Consider the following 14,708-nt stretch of genomic DNA (forward strand, 5'->3'; position numbering starts at 1 on the left):
CAAAAGAATATGTTTTCATTTTCTGTCATAGCACATCATTTTTCTTTGGTATTAAAATATCATGCATCTAAACATTCGACATATATTTCAATTCCACAATTCTTTTCAGCAAGGTTTCTATTTTCATCTACAATCACCTAAGTTTCATCGTCTAATTCGTCTAATTCCCGCGGGGGAATGCATCTAGTTTTATATAAGTCAAGTAGTAGTTTCTTATATACCTTCTCGGACAGGCCATCGTGCCGGCTCAATTCAGCATTACAGCTGTACTTGACAAAGCAAGCACTAGTGCACTACCAAATCGGACCAGCACCACCGCACGGCCCACGGCCCACGGCCCACGGCCCACGTTAAGTCTCCTCGTATACAGACATGAGACAATGTCAACCCGGAATTTTCCTTCGTCCCCCGTCTCCTCCTCCTCGCCGTCCCTCCTCCCTCTCTCCCGTCTCGGCTAGGGTTAGGTCGTCTCGCCAAGTCGCCATGATGCAGCAGCCCCCGCCGCCGCAGCCGCAGCCGGGTATGGCACCGCCTCCTCATCCTCAGGCCGGTGGCGGGCAGCCACCGCAGTGGGGCGGGATTCCGCCGCCGATGACGCAGCAGTACGGCGCACCGCCTCCGCAGCAACCTCCGGCGATGTGGGGCCAGCCTCCACCGCAGGCGCACTACGGGCAGGCGCCGCCCCCTCAGCCGTACTACGCCGCACCGCAGGCGCCGGCGCCTGCGGCGGCCGCCCCCGATCTGACGGACGAGGTCAGGACGCTCTGGATCGGGGACCTGCAGTACTGGATGGACGAGAACTACGTCTTCGGATGCTTCGCGAACACTGGGGAGGTATGTCACCCGATCTGATTGATGCTGGCGGTGGATGCGTGTGATTTCGATTGTTGCTCTTCACGGAATATATGATGCGCCCGCGCCCTTTGCTGCCGCTAATAGGTCTTGCTTTAAGGTTTATAAAGATTTTGATTGTTTACTAGTTTTGTTGTGAATTTCGTACGACTGCTGACGATTGAAGCTCCAGGCTAAGTTAGTTTGTAGTGATTCTAGAGCCTATTGTAATGATCAAGCTCTGGGCTATATTTGTGATTGAATCGTTAATTTTAAATTTTGTTTCATGAATTGTTAGCATGATCTGGCGATAGTTGTATATCTCGTAAAATAACTTAAAATTGTTGTTTTCTGTTTTTTTTTGCTGCCTATTTCTTCTACCCAAGGGTAATAATGTTTAGCAGCCATTGAGCCTTTTTTTTTGCGCAAGACTATTTATATGCTTCAGTTTGAGTTTCCTGATTGGTGTTTATAGATGTATGCTGCCCATGCATTCATGATTTTCTGACCCTTTACTTCATATTTACATGATTTTTCAGGTTCAAAATGTGAAGCTCATCCGTGACAAGAATTCAGGACAGCTTCAGGGCTATGGTTTTGTTGAATTTACAAGCCATGCAGCTGCAGAGCGAGTTCTTCAGACATACAATGGACAGATGATGCCAAATGTTGAGTTGACATTTCGGCTGAACTGGGCCAGTGCTGGTGAAAAGCGTGATGATACTCCTGACTATACTATTTTCGTTGGGGATTTGGCTGCAGATGTTACAGATTACTTGTTACAAGAGACATTCAGGGTTCATTATCCCTCGGTGAAGGGTGCAAAAGTTGTGACTGATAAATTGACAATGCGCACAAAGGGATATGGGTTTGTGAAATTTGGTGATCCTACAGAGCAAGCTCGTGCAATGACTGAAATGAATGGAATGCCTTGTTCTTCCAGGCCTATGCGTATTGGTCCTGCAGCAAGTAGGAAAAATACAGGAGGTGTTGTTCAAGAGAGAGGTAAGCATGGCCAGTCTCATGTCCTTGTGATTCTTGTTAGCTTCTACATGTTTGCTGATTGATGCAATTGAGGATACATTTAACTTGTTATGTTCATATTAGCCCTTTTGGGTTGTTTTATTACTTGTGTTCAAATCAAAGTTAAGAATAGGTGTTGACCACTTCACTTCCAGAAGTCATTATTCCTAGTACAACATTCCCAGTGTGAATTTGGATAATTTAATGCATAGAACGATAGTAGACTCATGGAACTCATGTTATCTGGAAGCAGGATACCAACAGGCTCTATTCGTATAGGAGCCTTGGAACTGACCTGAGCTGCAATGCATTTCTTGTTTAATGCGTGGCCTCATTTAGGTCAGTGTAAATCATTTATGTCCTAAATTCAAAGTTGGTTTCCTTAAGTTTCTGGTTCTTTTGTACTTTTCCATGCTATCTCTGATTCTGTTTCGTCTGTGTATGCACTTAGTGCACAATTTCTTTTTGTACATCTTTTATTAGTGCATGCTTTCTGCTACGGCTGAGGGATTGAAAACTCTTTCCCATATATTTAGACTCCTAAAGCTTAGAAATACTTGTCAGCTCCTTCCCTACAAGGTTTTTTTTTTTTTTTTGGGGGGGGGGGGGGGGGGGGGGGGGGATGGGTGTGGGGTGGAGAAGTGGAGAATACTTTTTACTGCCTTTTTATTCTCTTCAATTTGTTCTAGGTGGTGATGGTCGAGTCTTGACTATGTATTCATCAGTTTTCCTTTGTTTCCTTCAACTTGGATTTATCAATATCTGTGCACAACAGCACATATGCATGGTCTGTATCTACTTAGCTAATCTGAGATATGAAGTAATGGTTAGAGCTGAGATTTTAATTGCATAGTGTGTTCCATATTTTGTTCTATTGGTGCAGGTTGGTTTCATGCTTTATGCACAGTGTACCAAAACAACATTTTTTTGCCTTGGACCAATAAATAATTTTCTACATAATTTATTTCTTATTGGCTCTCTCTTTGGCAGTTTAGCCGCTTGAATCCTATGTTACCTGAATTTTGGACCTGTCTAGTTGACTAATGTTCTTACCAATACCAAGATTTCTTCATAATTGTATGCTTTAGATGGGCTAACTTCGTATAATTGCTCTGATGCATTCTATTCTCCTATGTGCATATAACACGATATGCATGCACATTTTGCCATTGGTAAATGTTCTCATTGTCGAATATGTGTGAACCTAATAATTTTAGCGACCTGTAGGCTTTTTCGTGGTTAGCATTCATTTATTAGATATTGCTATTCATCAAATCTTACAATATATGTTGCCTTCACTTTTTTGCTTTTATTTACAGTACCAAATTCTCAAGGAGCTCAGTCTGAGAATGATCCTAACAATACCACCGTGCGTTCTTAATTCTTTTTTCTGCATATCAGTCAATTCATCTCCCAGTTTTTTGTTAACTTTATTCTGTTGTTGTCTTCAGATATTTGTTGGTGGGCTTGACCCCAATGTCACTGAAGATGCCCTAAAACAAGTTTTTTCTCCTTACGGTGAAGTCGTCCATGTTAAGATCCCTGTTGGGAAGAGATGTGGTTTTGTTCAGTTTGTTACCAGGTTGACCTTTATTTACTCATTTGGTATATTGGCATGTATTTTGTAAAAGTATTTTTGTCTTAGTTACTATGACAATGCATTTCAGACCTTCTGCCGAGCAAGCACTGCTAATGCTTCAAGGGGCCTTGATTGGTGCGCAAAATGTTCGGCTTTCGTGGGGCAGAAGCCTGTCGAACAAGCAGGCTCAGGTCATTTCTTGCATACCACTTTTCTTCCTGCCATGTTGTATAGTGTAGATGAAGTCCTAATACTGTGATGTAAAATTCTCAGCCTCAGCAGGAATCCAACCAATGGGGTGCAGCAGCAGCTGCTGGTGCTGGTGGTTACTATGGTGGCTATGGACAAGGTTATGAGGCTTATGGCAGTGGGTATGCACAACCTCAGGATCCTAACATGTATGGTTATGGTGCTTATGCTGGTTATCCCAATTACCAACAGCAACCAGCTGCACAGCAGCCACAGCAACAACAGGTGAAGCTCCTAGCTAATTAATGCCATTTAGAGTTTAAATGGTGACAAAATCATCTCCACTAATAACAAGTGTATTGCCATCGTTCACATTGCCTAACCTTGCTTACTTGCCAGGATCAATGGGCATTACATGATGTTTATATAACCTTATTTACTGATCACACGCTGCTTTGTTTTCTTTCTTGCAGTGAGGCGTGTTTGCTCGGGTAGGTCATTGGGTTGTCGAGATGGAATTAATTAATACTATTTCAAGGCACTCTTATATTGCATTCTTGTCAATAGAGGTGGTTTCGAAAGGCTCTTGATTTTGATGGCCCCATGGCCCGGTTTCATCTATTTATATCATATATATGCACTGTGTTGTGTCTATGAACAAGTGGTGCTCTACTGTGATTGCTATGTTGAGACATGCTTAGTTTCTTTCCATGCTTCTCGGATCTATTGTTATCTGTATTACTGTGTATTGCTTATCTACTGTGATGATGCTATATATGCACTGTGCCGTTTGTTTCCTATCCCATTTTTCTGGTTACTTTATTATAGCGTTGGACTCGTTCTTTATAACTACGGACAACTGTGTTTTGTTCTCAGGTTAATATTTTTTGTTGAAGCTTTGTGACTGTAAGCATGAGGTACCATCGGTTTCGTGGCCGTCCAAATCTGAGCACAGTGGTATTACAGTTACAGTACGATGAATCGTTTTCAGTATTCTGCGTGGAATTGCACCATGGGGGGTGTTTAGTTCCCCCAATTTCCAGAATTTGGCACTATGCAAAAAGAAGATTCCCCGTCACAGGTACATGCATGGAGTATTAAATGTTGATGAAATCAAAAACTAATTGAACAGTTTTGTTGTACTTTACGAGACGAACGTTTTGAGCCTAATTAGTCAACGTTTGGACAATTATTACCAAATACAAACGAAATGCTACAGTAGCCACTGTGGCTACAGTAACTCCGGCGGCGCCGATTCCGCGCTGAACTAAACGAGGGCATGGATGTTTCTTTACGATATCATATCATGACCCGCTTGTGGCAGCGATGTCACTTCGCCTTGTCAAGTGATAGGATACGATCATGAACAGCAGCAAAAACATAAATTACGCATATATTCGTAACACACGTCAGTTTACATGAATGATAAACACCGAGCTTGTACTAAGGAACCACCTTTTGAGTAGGCATTACCGATGCTTACTTTTTACAAACGAGATCAGATTTAGCTATCATTTGAATTTCTACAACAAATTGCGCTTATTTCCCCTTGGCGACGCCTTTCTCCGTTTCAAAATTCAAAGAGTTACATGCGCATGCAAAATTTGGTGCATGTAATAAAAAAAAACTCCAAACATGCCCATGCTGGCTCGCGTACATACCGAGATCACCTATATAACATTAAAAAAAATTACGCCGCCAGGCTTTAAGATTCGCGCGGAGCAAGAACAGACCTGGAAAGGAACGGAGTTACGGAGCACAAAAGGCGCGAGCACTCGCGTTGCGGTGCCACCTCCGATCCGAAGCGAGTCCGAGTCACACGGCCGCGCCCCTTGGTCCTTTCCCCGCTTGCCTTTTTCGGGTCGGCTCCTACGCCTCCCCTCCCCTCCCCTCCCCTCTCTCTCTCTCTCCCATGGCCCGCCCCAGGAAGGCGAAGCCGCCGCCGCCGCCGCCCTCGCCGCCCAACGCGGCGGCGCCGTCCATCGCCGAGGCGCTGCTGCTGGCCACGGTCTGCATGGTGGGCCTGCCCGTGGAGGTGCGGGTCCGCGACGGATCCGCCTACGCCGGCGTCCTCCACACCGCCTGCGTCGACGCCGGATACGGTGCGTGCTCCGCTCTTCCCTCACTCCCCTTCCCTCCCGCCGCCGCTCGTAAAAGCTCGCCCTCGCTGGGGTTGCCCCGCAGGGTTTGGGGATCGCGGGAATGCCGTCCGGGACGTGATGCAACAGTGGGTGGAGTTGGGCGGTGGGTGCTGCCGGGCTCGCTGGTGCCCCCCGTTTTCCTTTGCATCCGTTTGATCTGCTCGCTGGACGGGTGATTGTGGTCGCTGGGAGCCCGCGGGATGTTAGTTTTCTCGGTGCGTCGGGATGGATTTGGAGGCGGGTGGTAGAGATCGCTGGGTCTGGTTCCTCTTGTGTTACAGCTATGCATGCTTTTTTTTGTTAGCGGCCAAGATCTCGGTCTTTTCGTCTTGGTTGAGGTGTTGATTTTGCTGTGTCGTGGCAACCGCGGCATGATTGGGCGCAAGGTATGGATTATGGGGATGACGCACTGTGGAATTCCAAGATCATAGGGAGAGGGCTCCTAGTTTCTAGTACAATGTATGTAAATAGAGTATGCTCTACTTTTGTGGTAGGCATTTATTACTGGTTTGTCCTATATACGTGCTGCGAGTTGAAGCGCCGAATATTTAAAGATGAAAAATCGTCTTTCTGTTGGGAAAAAAACATTGCATTGATGACTTCATGTTGATCAGGTGTTGTGCTAAAGAAAGCAAAGAAGTTTGCAAACGGGAAGGGAGATGCGAATCTGTCGCTGGGATCATTTGTGGACACTCTTGTTGTTCGCCCAGATGACCTTGTTCAAGTGATTGCAAAGGTAGGTTAATTCAGTAGCATGCTAGGAGAGGCATTGTCCTGTACCAGTGTTCATGATAGCTCTTCTTTTTCTGCAGGGTCTTTCCCTCCCCCTTAAAGGTGTTTGTAGACCTCTTGATTCCAACGTGGTGGCTGCCAGTGGATCCTTGAAGCCTCAAACTTCACCAGCAAATGACCCGAAAATGTCTAAAACTGAAAATATGTCTCCACTTATGTATGTTCTCAATTCCATCTATGCATACTGTTTCGTATTGTTCCATATATATCATATTTGGATTGTAGTATGCATCGTGCTTGGCCCCAGTGTAAATGAGAAATTGTTTTTTCTTTTTCATGTGGGTTCAAGCAATAGATATCAAGGAATCTAGTTAACTTCATTAAATTCTTCCTTCTTTCCATTGTTGAACGATTAATATTATTTTTGTCACAGGCAAGCTGAGAAATGCACCTCAGTGGGTCAGGAGAAAAATACTTCTGTTAAGAAAAATGGTCAAAGTATGAATCCCTTTTGTTTCTTCTGTTACCAACATAGTATTTCTTCCCTTAGCTCCCTTTGCATTAAATCTGCTCAATTGCTCAGATAGTGGTAGCACTACAAGTTTAAGCTCTTCAACCGGACATGCGGGGCCATGTTTCTCCATGAATGGGGTTTCTAGGTCTGCAACTATGGTGCCTAAAGTTGATGTTGTTACAAGTTCAGCTATAGCTGCGCCCGTGGTGGCTTCAGATGTTAAACCCTCTCAGCCAGTCAATAATTCAGTTACCAAGATTGTCACGTCAAGCAAAACCGCTGCTAAGGTGAGCTCATTTAATATTGGATTTTGACAGTTCTGTAGTGATCTGACTTCTGACCTATTAGTGCTTGCAGATTTTATCTTCTGTTTTGAGTTTTGACCATACCTGTAGTTGCTAGCTGTACAGATTTGTTGATTATGCCGGTTGTTTTATGAATCCTTTTCCCCCCCTATGTTAATAGAGCAATTGTACATTATTTCAGGAATTTAAACTCAATCCTTGCGCAAAGGTCTTCTCTCCATCTTTTGCAAGTTCTAGGCAAGTACTTGCAGCTACGACGGCCCCTGTTGACACATACTACATTTCACACTCTGCCCCTGAAGTACCAATGGGCGTACCTGTATATGAGTCAAAATCTGTGTCAAGTGTTTCACCTCTATCCAACAAGGTTCATTGTAGTAACCTGTCTCCTGCAAACTATGCCATTTCACCTCAATATGTTCAGTCAGTAAGTACTTCGATCTATTCTTATGTGCTTTTGTAGTTTCAATTGTTTCACCCTTCATTGGATAATACTATAGTATTCCTTGATATTAAAAAAAGGAAATATTGGATAGCAACTTGTAACATGCCTCCTATAGTTCAAGTTGATAACTTGCTGCACATGGGTTACTCCATTATTATTTGTTCTTTGAGCTCCTGCACTTACTCCTATGTGCTTTGCAGTTGAGCTATGCAAGTCAGCCTTATTTGTTAGCTGGCTAATTTACCTTTTCTGTTGGCCTAAATGAATAAATTGAAATTGTAAACCGATTGTTCACGTCAACTTACAGCTTAGCACAGCAACTTTAATTTTATTCTGATGCAAGAAAAATCACATCTTTTTACTCCGAACTGAAAAAACTAGCTCACATGTAAATGTATTTTATGTTTGACTTAAGGCTTCTTTTAACCACTTGTCTTTTATGCTCTGTTACTGTACTTTGTGCAAGTATATGCCAATACACTAAAATTTGGACTTGCTTGCTGCCTTTATCGTGAATGTCTAATTCTAACATTATCAGGCTTCTGAATTCTGATACTGCTTAACCTTTTGGGTCATAGATCGTGGGCCATAATGCATCCAGGCTAGACCCAGCCAGAGTTGGCACACCATACCATCCCATGCAGGTGGGCGCAACCTACACTACCCCTAGTCCTCAGCCTGTAAGTCTAAATTCCCTGTCCTTATATACATAAAGTTATGTTAATTTGTGCTCTAATAAAAAAAAATTATTTTGTGTGACGACACGATAGGAAATGACTGGGAAGTTCAGTCCTGTTGTTTATGTTCAACCAGTTCCTCAGGTGAGTGATTCACAATTATTATTTGCCTTGACACTTAAAGTGGATAATAACAAGAATAGGACGACGATGCAGAGAATTGTTCACTATTATATTTATATATAAAACCTAGACCTTGGGTAAAGTATTTTAGCTTTACACTCCTGCAACTTTGAGTGTTCTTCACATGTGATTGACCTTTGCTGCCAACCCTGACGTTGCACAGATTGTTTTACATAAGCCTCTTCACTTGCTCGTAAACGATCGTAAATTTCCAGCCAGCAACAGTGTTTTTCTCTCACACCAAACCAGCCAGCAGTAAATAATCCACGATCGTTTACGGCCTCCCGAACAAGCCTAACTGGAATGAACTGTTTTCGTTTGGAATGGTTTTTTTCTGTCATGGTTGATCTGCTAACCTGTTTAATCTTGTTATCTCTGGCAAGTAACCAACTATGTTTCATACACATGATATGTAGTCTAAATAGTATAAGTTAGCACAGATTTTCCCCCCTTCCTGTTGGCTCATCTATTCTTGACTCCCGTTGAAGGATGCAATGCATGGAACACCCCTTGGTTTTCAAGGATGGCCTCGCCCTGTGCTGTTGAATTCATATCAAGCTAGCATGCAGAAGTTCCAAGGTAACAGACCAAAAACATGGTTTTGGCTACTGTAGAAATGCTATTGCAATTTTTAGCTTAAGTTTCTTTTTCTCGAATGGAACATACTTGTTTTGGACTGAACTGACCATGGAAGTACCTGCGAAATCTTTTCTCTAGGCAACACCCCGGTGTATTTGGCCCCTCCAGTCATGGCAACTGGGAACCTGCCATTGGTGGTGCCAAGCCCTGCACCACTTGTGCAGCCGTTCCAGGCCATTCATCCCATCATGGTCCCTGCTGCAAGCAGCATGGTCCCAGGAACGTACCAATGACAATCTCCTTTTGTTGGAAGAATCCTGGTTTACCCCTTTGGTTTGGGGTATACGTCTGAAAGGACTCCGCGATTTTGCCTAGTCTGTTGATTCACTTGTCAGTTGCTGGTCTGTGTCCGTATTTTAGTTGGAAAGGGCTTTGCAACTTCTTGCCATTCTTCATGCTTGGTGTGGGTTTCCAAAATATTCTTTTTAGAGGGGTTCCATGGGGCAGTAAAATGAAATAGAGAGAAATTGCAGCAATTCTTTGTTATCTTAGCAACACCTTTTCTTCTTCCAAGAGCACTATGTACAATGTGACATTGTAAAAGATTAAGATAGTGAAGGCCTTATTTTGACGAGGCTAATGTACATTCATCTTGCAAGTGTAACAACTTTTGAAGGTTTGTTTAAGAAAAAACATGAAGTTTTGTTCGACAATATTATTTCTGTAATGTCAGCAATATTCTTTTTCTATTAGAGCTCACATTGATCGAAATTGTTTTACTAAAACCAGTCATAAGGCCAGTCTCAGTCTTAATGGGGGTTTCATGAGAGTTTTATGGGCATTAAATAAACTGACATGACATTGTATAAATGAAGAGAGTTGATAAAAGTTTCATAGGGATGAAACTTTACACTGATTCCAACATCTAGCAGGCCGTTCGTTTGGCTGTGGCTTGTCGTAAACGATCGTAAATTTTTAGCCGGAACAGTATTTTTCTCTCGCACAAACCAGCCAGCAGTACTTCTTCACGAACCAGCAACGATACGAACTAGCCAACCGAACAGGTTGTAGGAGTCTTGAAATAGGGCCCTGAAACTCCCAACTGGCCTGTGTCCAACGTCTGGGAGTCTTGGAAATAGGACCCTGGAACTCCCAACTGGCATAAGAGCAAGTCATATAGGACAACATAGTCAAGCCTTAAAAACTAGTAGGTTTAAACTGTTTATTTTGTAAACATGCAAGTCATATGTGTAGAATTGTATTGAAAATACTTCAGAATCTCAGAAGAATTATAAGAATATGTAATGGTGTGCAACTGTCCTTCCAATTAGCTTTGCAATTGCTTGAACATGCAAATTTTCCGAACAGCAGGGGTAAGAGCAGCAAGGCAACGGCACAACTAAAAAGGATAGTAAATTTTGGTACAAAATACAGGGACAAAATCTGTTGAAAATATTTTTTTTGGGGAAATTAACAATAGACAATAGGGACATAACATATTAACATGCAAATTTTCCTGTATAGCATCAGGTTTCCATATGCCTGTGAATAGAGCTTAAAATGTCAAAAAGCCATATTACAAGACCAGGAGTTCAAAATAACTTTAAGTCATGTCATCTTCCTAAAAATGAAAAGTCCCATCAAGTATGTTTCTTTCTCCCTTTTTTTTTTTCTGGTTTGCAATTCTATCTGTGCTATAACTGCTACGTCCTAGGTAATTTTTTTTGGGTTTCTGTACCTCTACTTAATCTCTCACCTATACTTGCAGAGGAATAAAACTAAAATGTAAAGGTAGGAGTCTACACCTAAAGCATTGGTCCATTCACAAAAACTCCAGCTCCACATCCCAATAAGCCTGACAGAAACATTACAGGCAGCAAACTTTCACTAAACATCAGGATCTGTGTTGTGTTCGTTGAATCTTGATCTCTACTTTCATTTACCGCCAACCTTCATTTCTTGTTCATCAAGCGCAGGCTGAATGTCTGGAATTATACAAATTTAAACACCGCAGTAGTTTGTTAGCTCTTGCAGTAAAAGAGAAGTCTCTCGACAAGGTAGGCAGTGTAGCCACCTAGGAGGTGACATTTATATGCTATAAGTTGCCTGTACTAAAAGCTTCAGCCATAGGCAAAAGGTAGGTTAGGATGAGCCATGGCCACCCAGTCTAGTTATGCATGGTAGATAACAAATTGCGCACAGGTACAAATTTTTGTAACAAATTTGGCATGGGCTTAGTAGGGTCCAAAAAAGTGTAGGATAAAGTATTATATATCTTTTTTTTTTCTCGAACGCATGAGAGCTGCATATCATAATCATTTCATCAAGAGAGGACAGAGGAGAGTACACAAGAGAACTAGACATCTTGGATGCAGTTCAACAAAATTACAAATTCCTACATTTAGTACAACCTTTTAGTTTGTGCAGATAAAAGGGTATAATCAAATCATTACATTCCCTTTGATTTGATCAACACAAAAATAATCAGTCATCCCAATACTTTATCATAAAATCAAGATTCGGATGCCACTAGAAACATTAAAAGGAGAGGTGTAGGCTTTCCTTTTATCTGAGGCATCTGACTTTGAGGCATCAACTCCTTTCTGGACATCGGTCTCTGTCTTCAGCTGCTCAGATTGTTCTGTGATGTCTAAATTTTCATACCCACGGTATAAGATCATGGCCAGTTTCTTAAGCGTGTGAAATATTGGGATCATGTATCACCTGATGGTTCCTTAGAACTCTGCTGTTCACTATTTGCAGAATTTGGCTGATCTCTGGCGCCTGAAGAAATCCCCCCACTTAATGGTCACTTCTAAGTTTTAATAAAATAATATGGAATTGGAAATCAGGAGTATAAAATTATATTTTACCTGATGCTATCTTGATCTCATCAGACATTGTCACATCAACGTTCTGAGTTTGAACTGCCAGGAGAAAGAGCACTTAGACTACATGCACTATGCCAGTTATACTTCAAGTATAGAATTGTAGATCTTACCAGAAGATTCCCTAACCACATCTGTTACTTGATCATTAAGCTGTTGCCTTTCCCCTGTAGGAACCAATCAAGGTAAGGAGATCGGACTACATTAGTTGAAGTCTCTCAACCCAGAGACAATTTTCATTTTTATATAAAAGGTAGCACATAAACTAGATTTGACCTGGAGAATCCTTGACCACTACATCCACAAGAGCAATGTTTGGTTTTTCATCTTTCACTACAAAAGGACAAATTTACAAGCGTTAACATGGCAGCCATAAGACTTATGAGATTCAAAAATCAGATAAGTAATGCAGTCTACGGGACAAAACAGTTTCGAGAATTCAAGTCAAAGATCTGAAACACAACAGGGCACCAATCCAGCAAAGCATACCTGGTGATTCCTTGGTTACATTTAGAGATTCTGAATCTTTCTGAACCTCATCAAAAGACTTCTTTCCAGTAAACTCATTTTGATTAGCCAGTTGCTTGCATGGTACCGAGACAGGACGGACAGATTTAATTGGCACCGCAGCAACTGATGATTGTGGGATCACAAGTTCAGCATCCTGCCTGGCCAAAGTTCTCATTTCAGGATTACTGGGAGCAACTGATATAGGTACTGCTGCAACAACACCAGAACCAATGTAAGGCCTAGGAGCAAGAGGCACAGCATGCTTAGCAATAGTTTTCTCAACAGGTCTCCTCATCTGCAGAGGCTTTGCAAGTGTAACATCCTCCAAGTGAATTGGCACAGGAAGAGCAGGTTGCATATGGATTGCTGATGCTCGCTTTCGAACTTGACTTGGTCGAAGCATGGGTAGCTCTGGGGCAAGGTCATCCTTAGGTGTTATTGGACGGAGATTAATTTCATCTGGAACCCAACCTTTGAACACCTGATTGTCCTTCACTTTTACCGTAATGAGGGAAAACCCAGGAACTTTCTTGGTCAGCTTGCCAACAAAATGCTTGCCAAGAAAGTCATCCTTGCCAGAATTACCTTGAAGAGAAGCATTAGCCGAATTTCTAGGTTGACCGGACCAATTACCATGAGCACTGCCACCTAATGTATGGCTGGCCATACTTGAGCCATCTTGTGTGCAGTGAAGAAGAGGGGGGGCACTCTGGATGGGCTGTACCTTCTGTGGTAATTCATATACAGGATACTCATATTTCCTTGGGCGGCCACGCTTGCGTTTCACACCAGAAATCGATGACTGGTCCACGGACAAAGCTTCATTAGGTACATTTTTGTTCCCTTCTGATGCCATCTTCACTAGTTTTGTTCAACCAGCTGAATCTGAAAATGGTAAGAATACCCTGTTGGTATCAATCTGCACTTGTTTCTCTCCTATAAACTGGGAAAGTGATGCAGTAGATCAAACACCCTCAGAATGAAAAAGCACACGTAGAATTTTCAGAAGCTACATGGCACAATTTACAACCAACAATGCAATGTTTAGAGGCGTGTCTTGGCAAAGCAGCAGTACAGGCTGAAATCCAATGTTATCACAATGCATTTTTATATCATAGATTTTGAGGCGGCTGCTAAATGATTCAAAATGATTAAAAGCAAAGAGATAAATATATTTCCTGGTCTAAAATGCGAGAGTAAAAGGTACTAATCAATAAGAGTAACTTGATTCCTTAAATAAATCAGCATACAAGCCGATTGATCCCCTGCGCATGCGTATATTTAATTCGTACTCCGCCATTTGCACATACGGACATAACACGGGGACATCGTGATCAGTCAACCCCAAAATTTGGAAATAAACAGCCATCACACTCCGTCAAACACGCCAAGTGAATCGCCATGATCGGAGCATCCATCCCAGAGAGAAATTTCGATTTGAACGCTCACACCAAATAAATGGAAACGGTCAATGAATCCAAACGAAGTATCGCTTCCTTACCACCGAACCCGCCACGCGCCAATCCGGAGTGATCGAGCGCCGCGAGGGAGGAGATGAGAGGGGCCGTTGCTGCGGAATCCGGATCGCCGCGAGGGAGAAGACGAGAGAGAGAGAGAGAGAGAGGGAGGGAGCGCGGCGCAGGAGCAGCAGCCCCAGGAAAATTGGGGAACGGAACCTAAGCCACAATTAACGCGAGGGAACGTCGCCTTCAGCGTAGAGGCCCATGCTTCTTCGCTTATGGGCCGCGCGTCCGGAGGCCCATGGTGCCCATGGTGGAGGGAGGCTCGGGCTGCGCGTGTGCCGTGTGGTGGTGTGCCGACTCCAGGACCAGGAGTAGCGTGGGCACGCGTGGTTCAGCTTCAGCCGGCGGATTGAGGGCAGATGTGCTGCTCGCTCGGGCCGCCGGGCGTGACGACACGCGGGCGGGAAGGCAGCGGCGCTGACAAGCCGTTTGACGGCGAGCGGTGCACGAGGCCGCGTTCTGGTGCTGGCTTCAAGCACCGGCTGCGGGTGGCACGGTGATGGCGAGCGGCAGGCGATGCATGGCGCGTGCCCATCCTTTTGGGCATTTCGTCGAGCAGGTAATAGGCAAGGTGTGCTCATGCCGATCG

The 14,708-nt window shown here is 43.3% G+C and overlaps 3 protein-coding genes across 6 annotated transcripts; 2 read left to right on the forward strand and 1 right to left on the reverse strand.

Moving 5' to 3' along the window:
• Positions 1–395: 395 nt before the first annotated feature.
• On the forward strand, positions 396–4,427 carry LOC136497565 (RNA-binding protein L-like). 2 transcript variants are annotated; one of them, XM_066493403.1, is made up of 7 exons: positions 396–834; positions 1,371–1,836; positions 3,174–3,223; positions 3,306–3,436; positions 3,522–3,624; positions 3,707–3,907; positions 4,096–4,427. In XM_066493403.1, exons 1-7 carry the CDS (start codon positions 484–486, stop codon positions 4,096–4,098), a joined length of 1,305 nt encoding a protein of 434 aa, XP_066349500.1. In that variant the 5' UTR covers positions 396–483; the 3' UTR covers positions 4,099–4,427. The 2 variants fall into 2 exon arrangements, with proteins under 2 accessions (XP_066349500.1, XP_066349498.1); XM_066493401.1 differs by lacking the exon at positions 4,096–4,427 and having other exon boundaries at positions 3,707–3,943.
• A 947-nt stretch (positions 4,428–5,374) lies between these two features.
• Positions 5,375–9,911, forward strand: LOC136496761 (uncharacterized). Its single transcript, XM_066492524.1, has 10 exons — positions 5,375–5,724; positions 6,378–6,499; positions 6,576–6,712; positions 6,929–6,993; positions 7,079–7,296; positions 7,496–7,741; positions 8,338–8,439; positions 8,530–8,580; positions 9,108–9,198; positions 9,337–9,911. Exons 1-10 carry the CDS (start codon positions 5,535–5,537, stop codon positions 9,489–9,491), a joined length of 1,377 nt encoding a protein of 458 aa, XP_066348621.1. The 5' UTR covers positions 5,375–5,534; the 3' UTR covers positions 9,492–9,911.
• A 761-nt stretch (positions 9,912–10,672) lies between these two features.
• On the reverse strand, positions 10,673–14,254 carry LOC136497581 (uncharacterized). Of its 3 annotated transcripts, XM_066493435.1 has the most exons (8): positions 14,098–14,254; positions 12,576–13,481; positions 12,363–12,419; positions 12,200–12,253; positions 12,072–12,125; positions 11,923–11,982; positions 11,767–11,848; positions 10,673–11,182 (listed from the first exon to the last, which is right to left on the reverse strand). In XM_066493435.1, the coding sequence occupies exons 2-8, from the start codon at positions 13,450–13,452 to the stop codon at positions 11,134–11,136; spliced, it is 1,233 nt and encodes a 410-aa protein (XP_066349532.1). In that variant the 5' UTR covers positions 13,453–13,481; positions 14,098–14,254; the 3' UTR covers positions 10,673–11,133. The 3 variants fall into 3 exon arrangements, with proteins under 3 accessions (XP_066349532.1, XP_066349530.1, XP_066349531.1); XM_066493433.1 differs by lacking the exon at positions 10,673–11,182 and having other exon boundaries at positions 11,543–11,848; XM_066493434.1 differs by lacking the exon at positions 10,673–11,182 and having other exon boundaries at positions 11,543–11,848; positions 12,576–13,539; positions 14,098–14,235.
• Positions 14,255–14,708: the final 454 nt, after the last annotated feature.

This window comes from Miscanthus floridulus, chromosome 12 (genome assembly GCF_019320115.1).
Source record: "Miscanthus floridulus cultivar M001 chromosome 12, ASM1932011v1, whole genome shotgun sequence".
NCBI classification, from domain to species: domain Eukaryota; kingdom Viridiplantae; phylum Streptophyta; class Magnoliopsida; order Poales; family Poaceae; genus Miscanthus; species Miscanthus floridulus.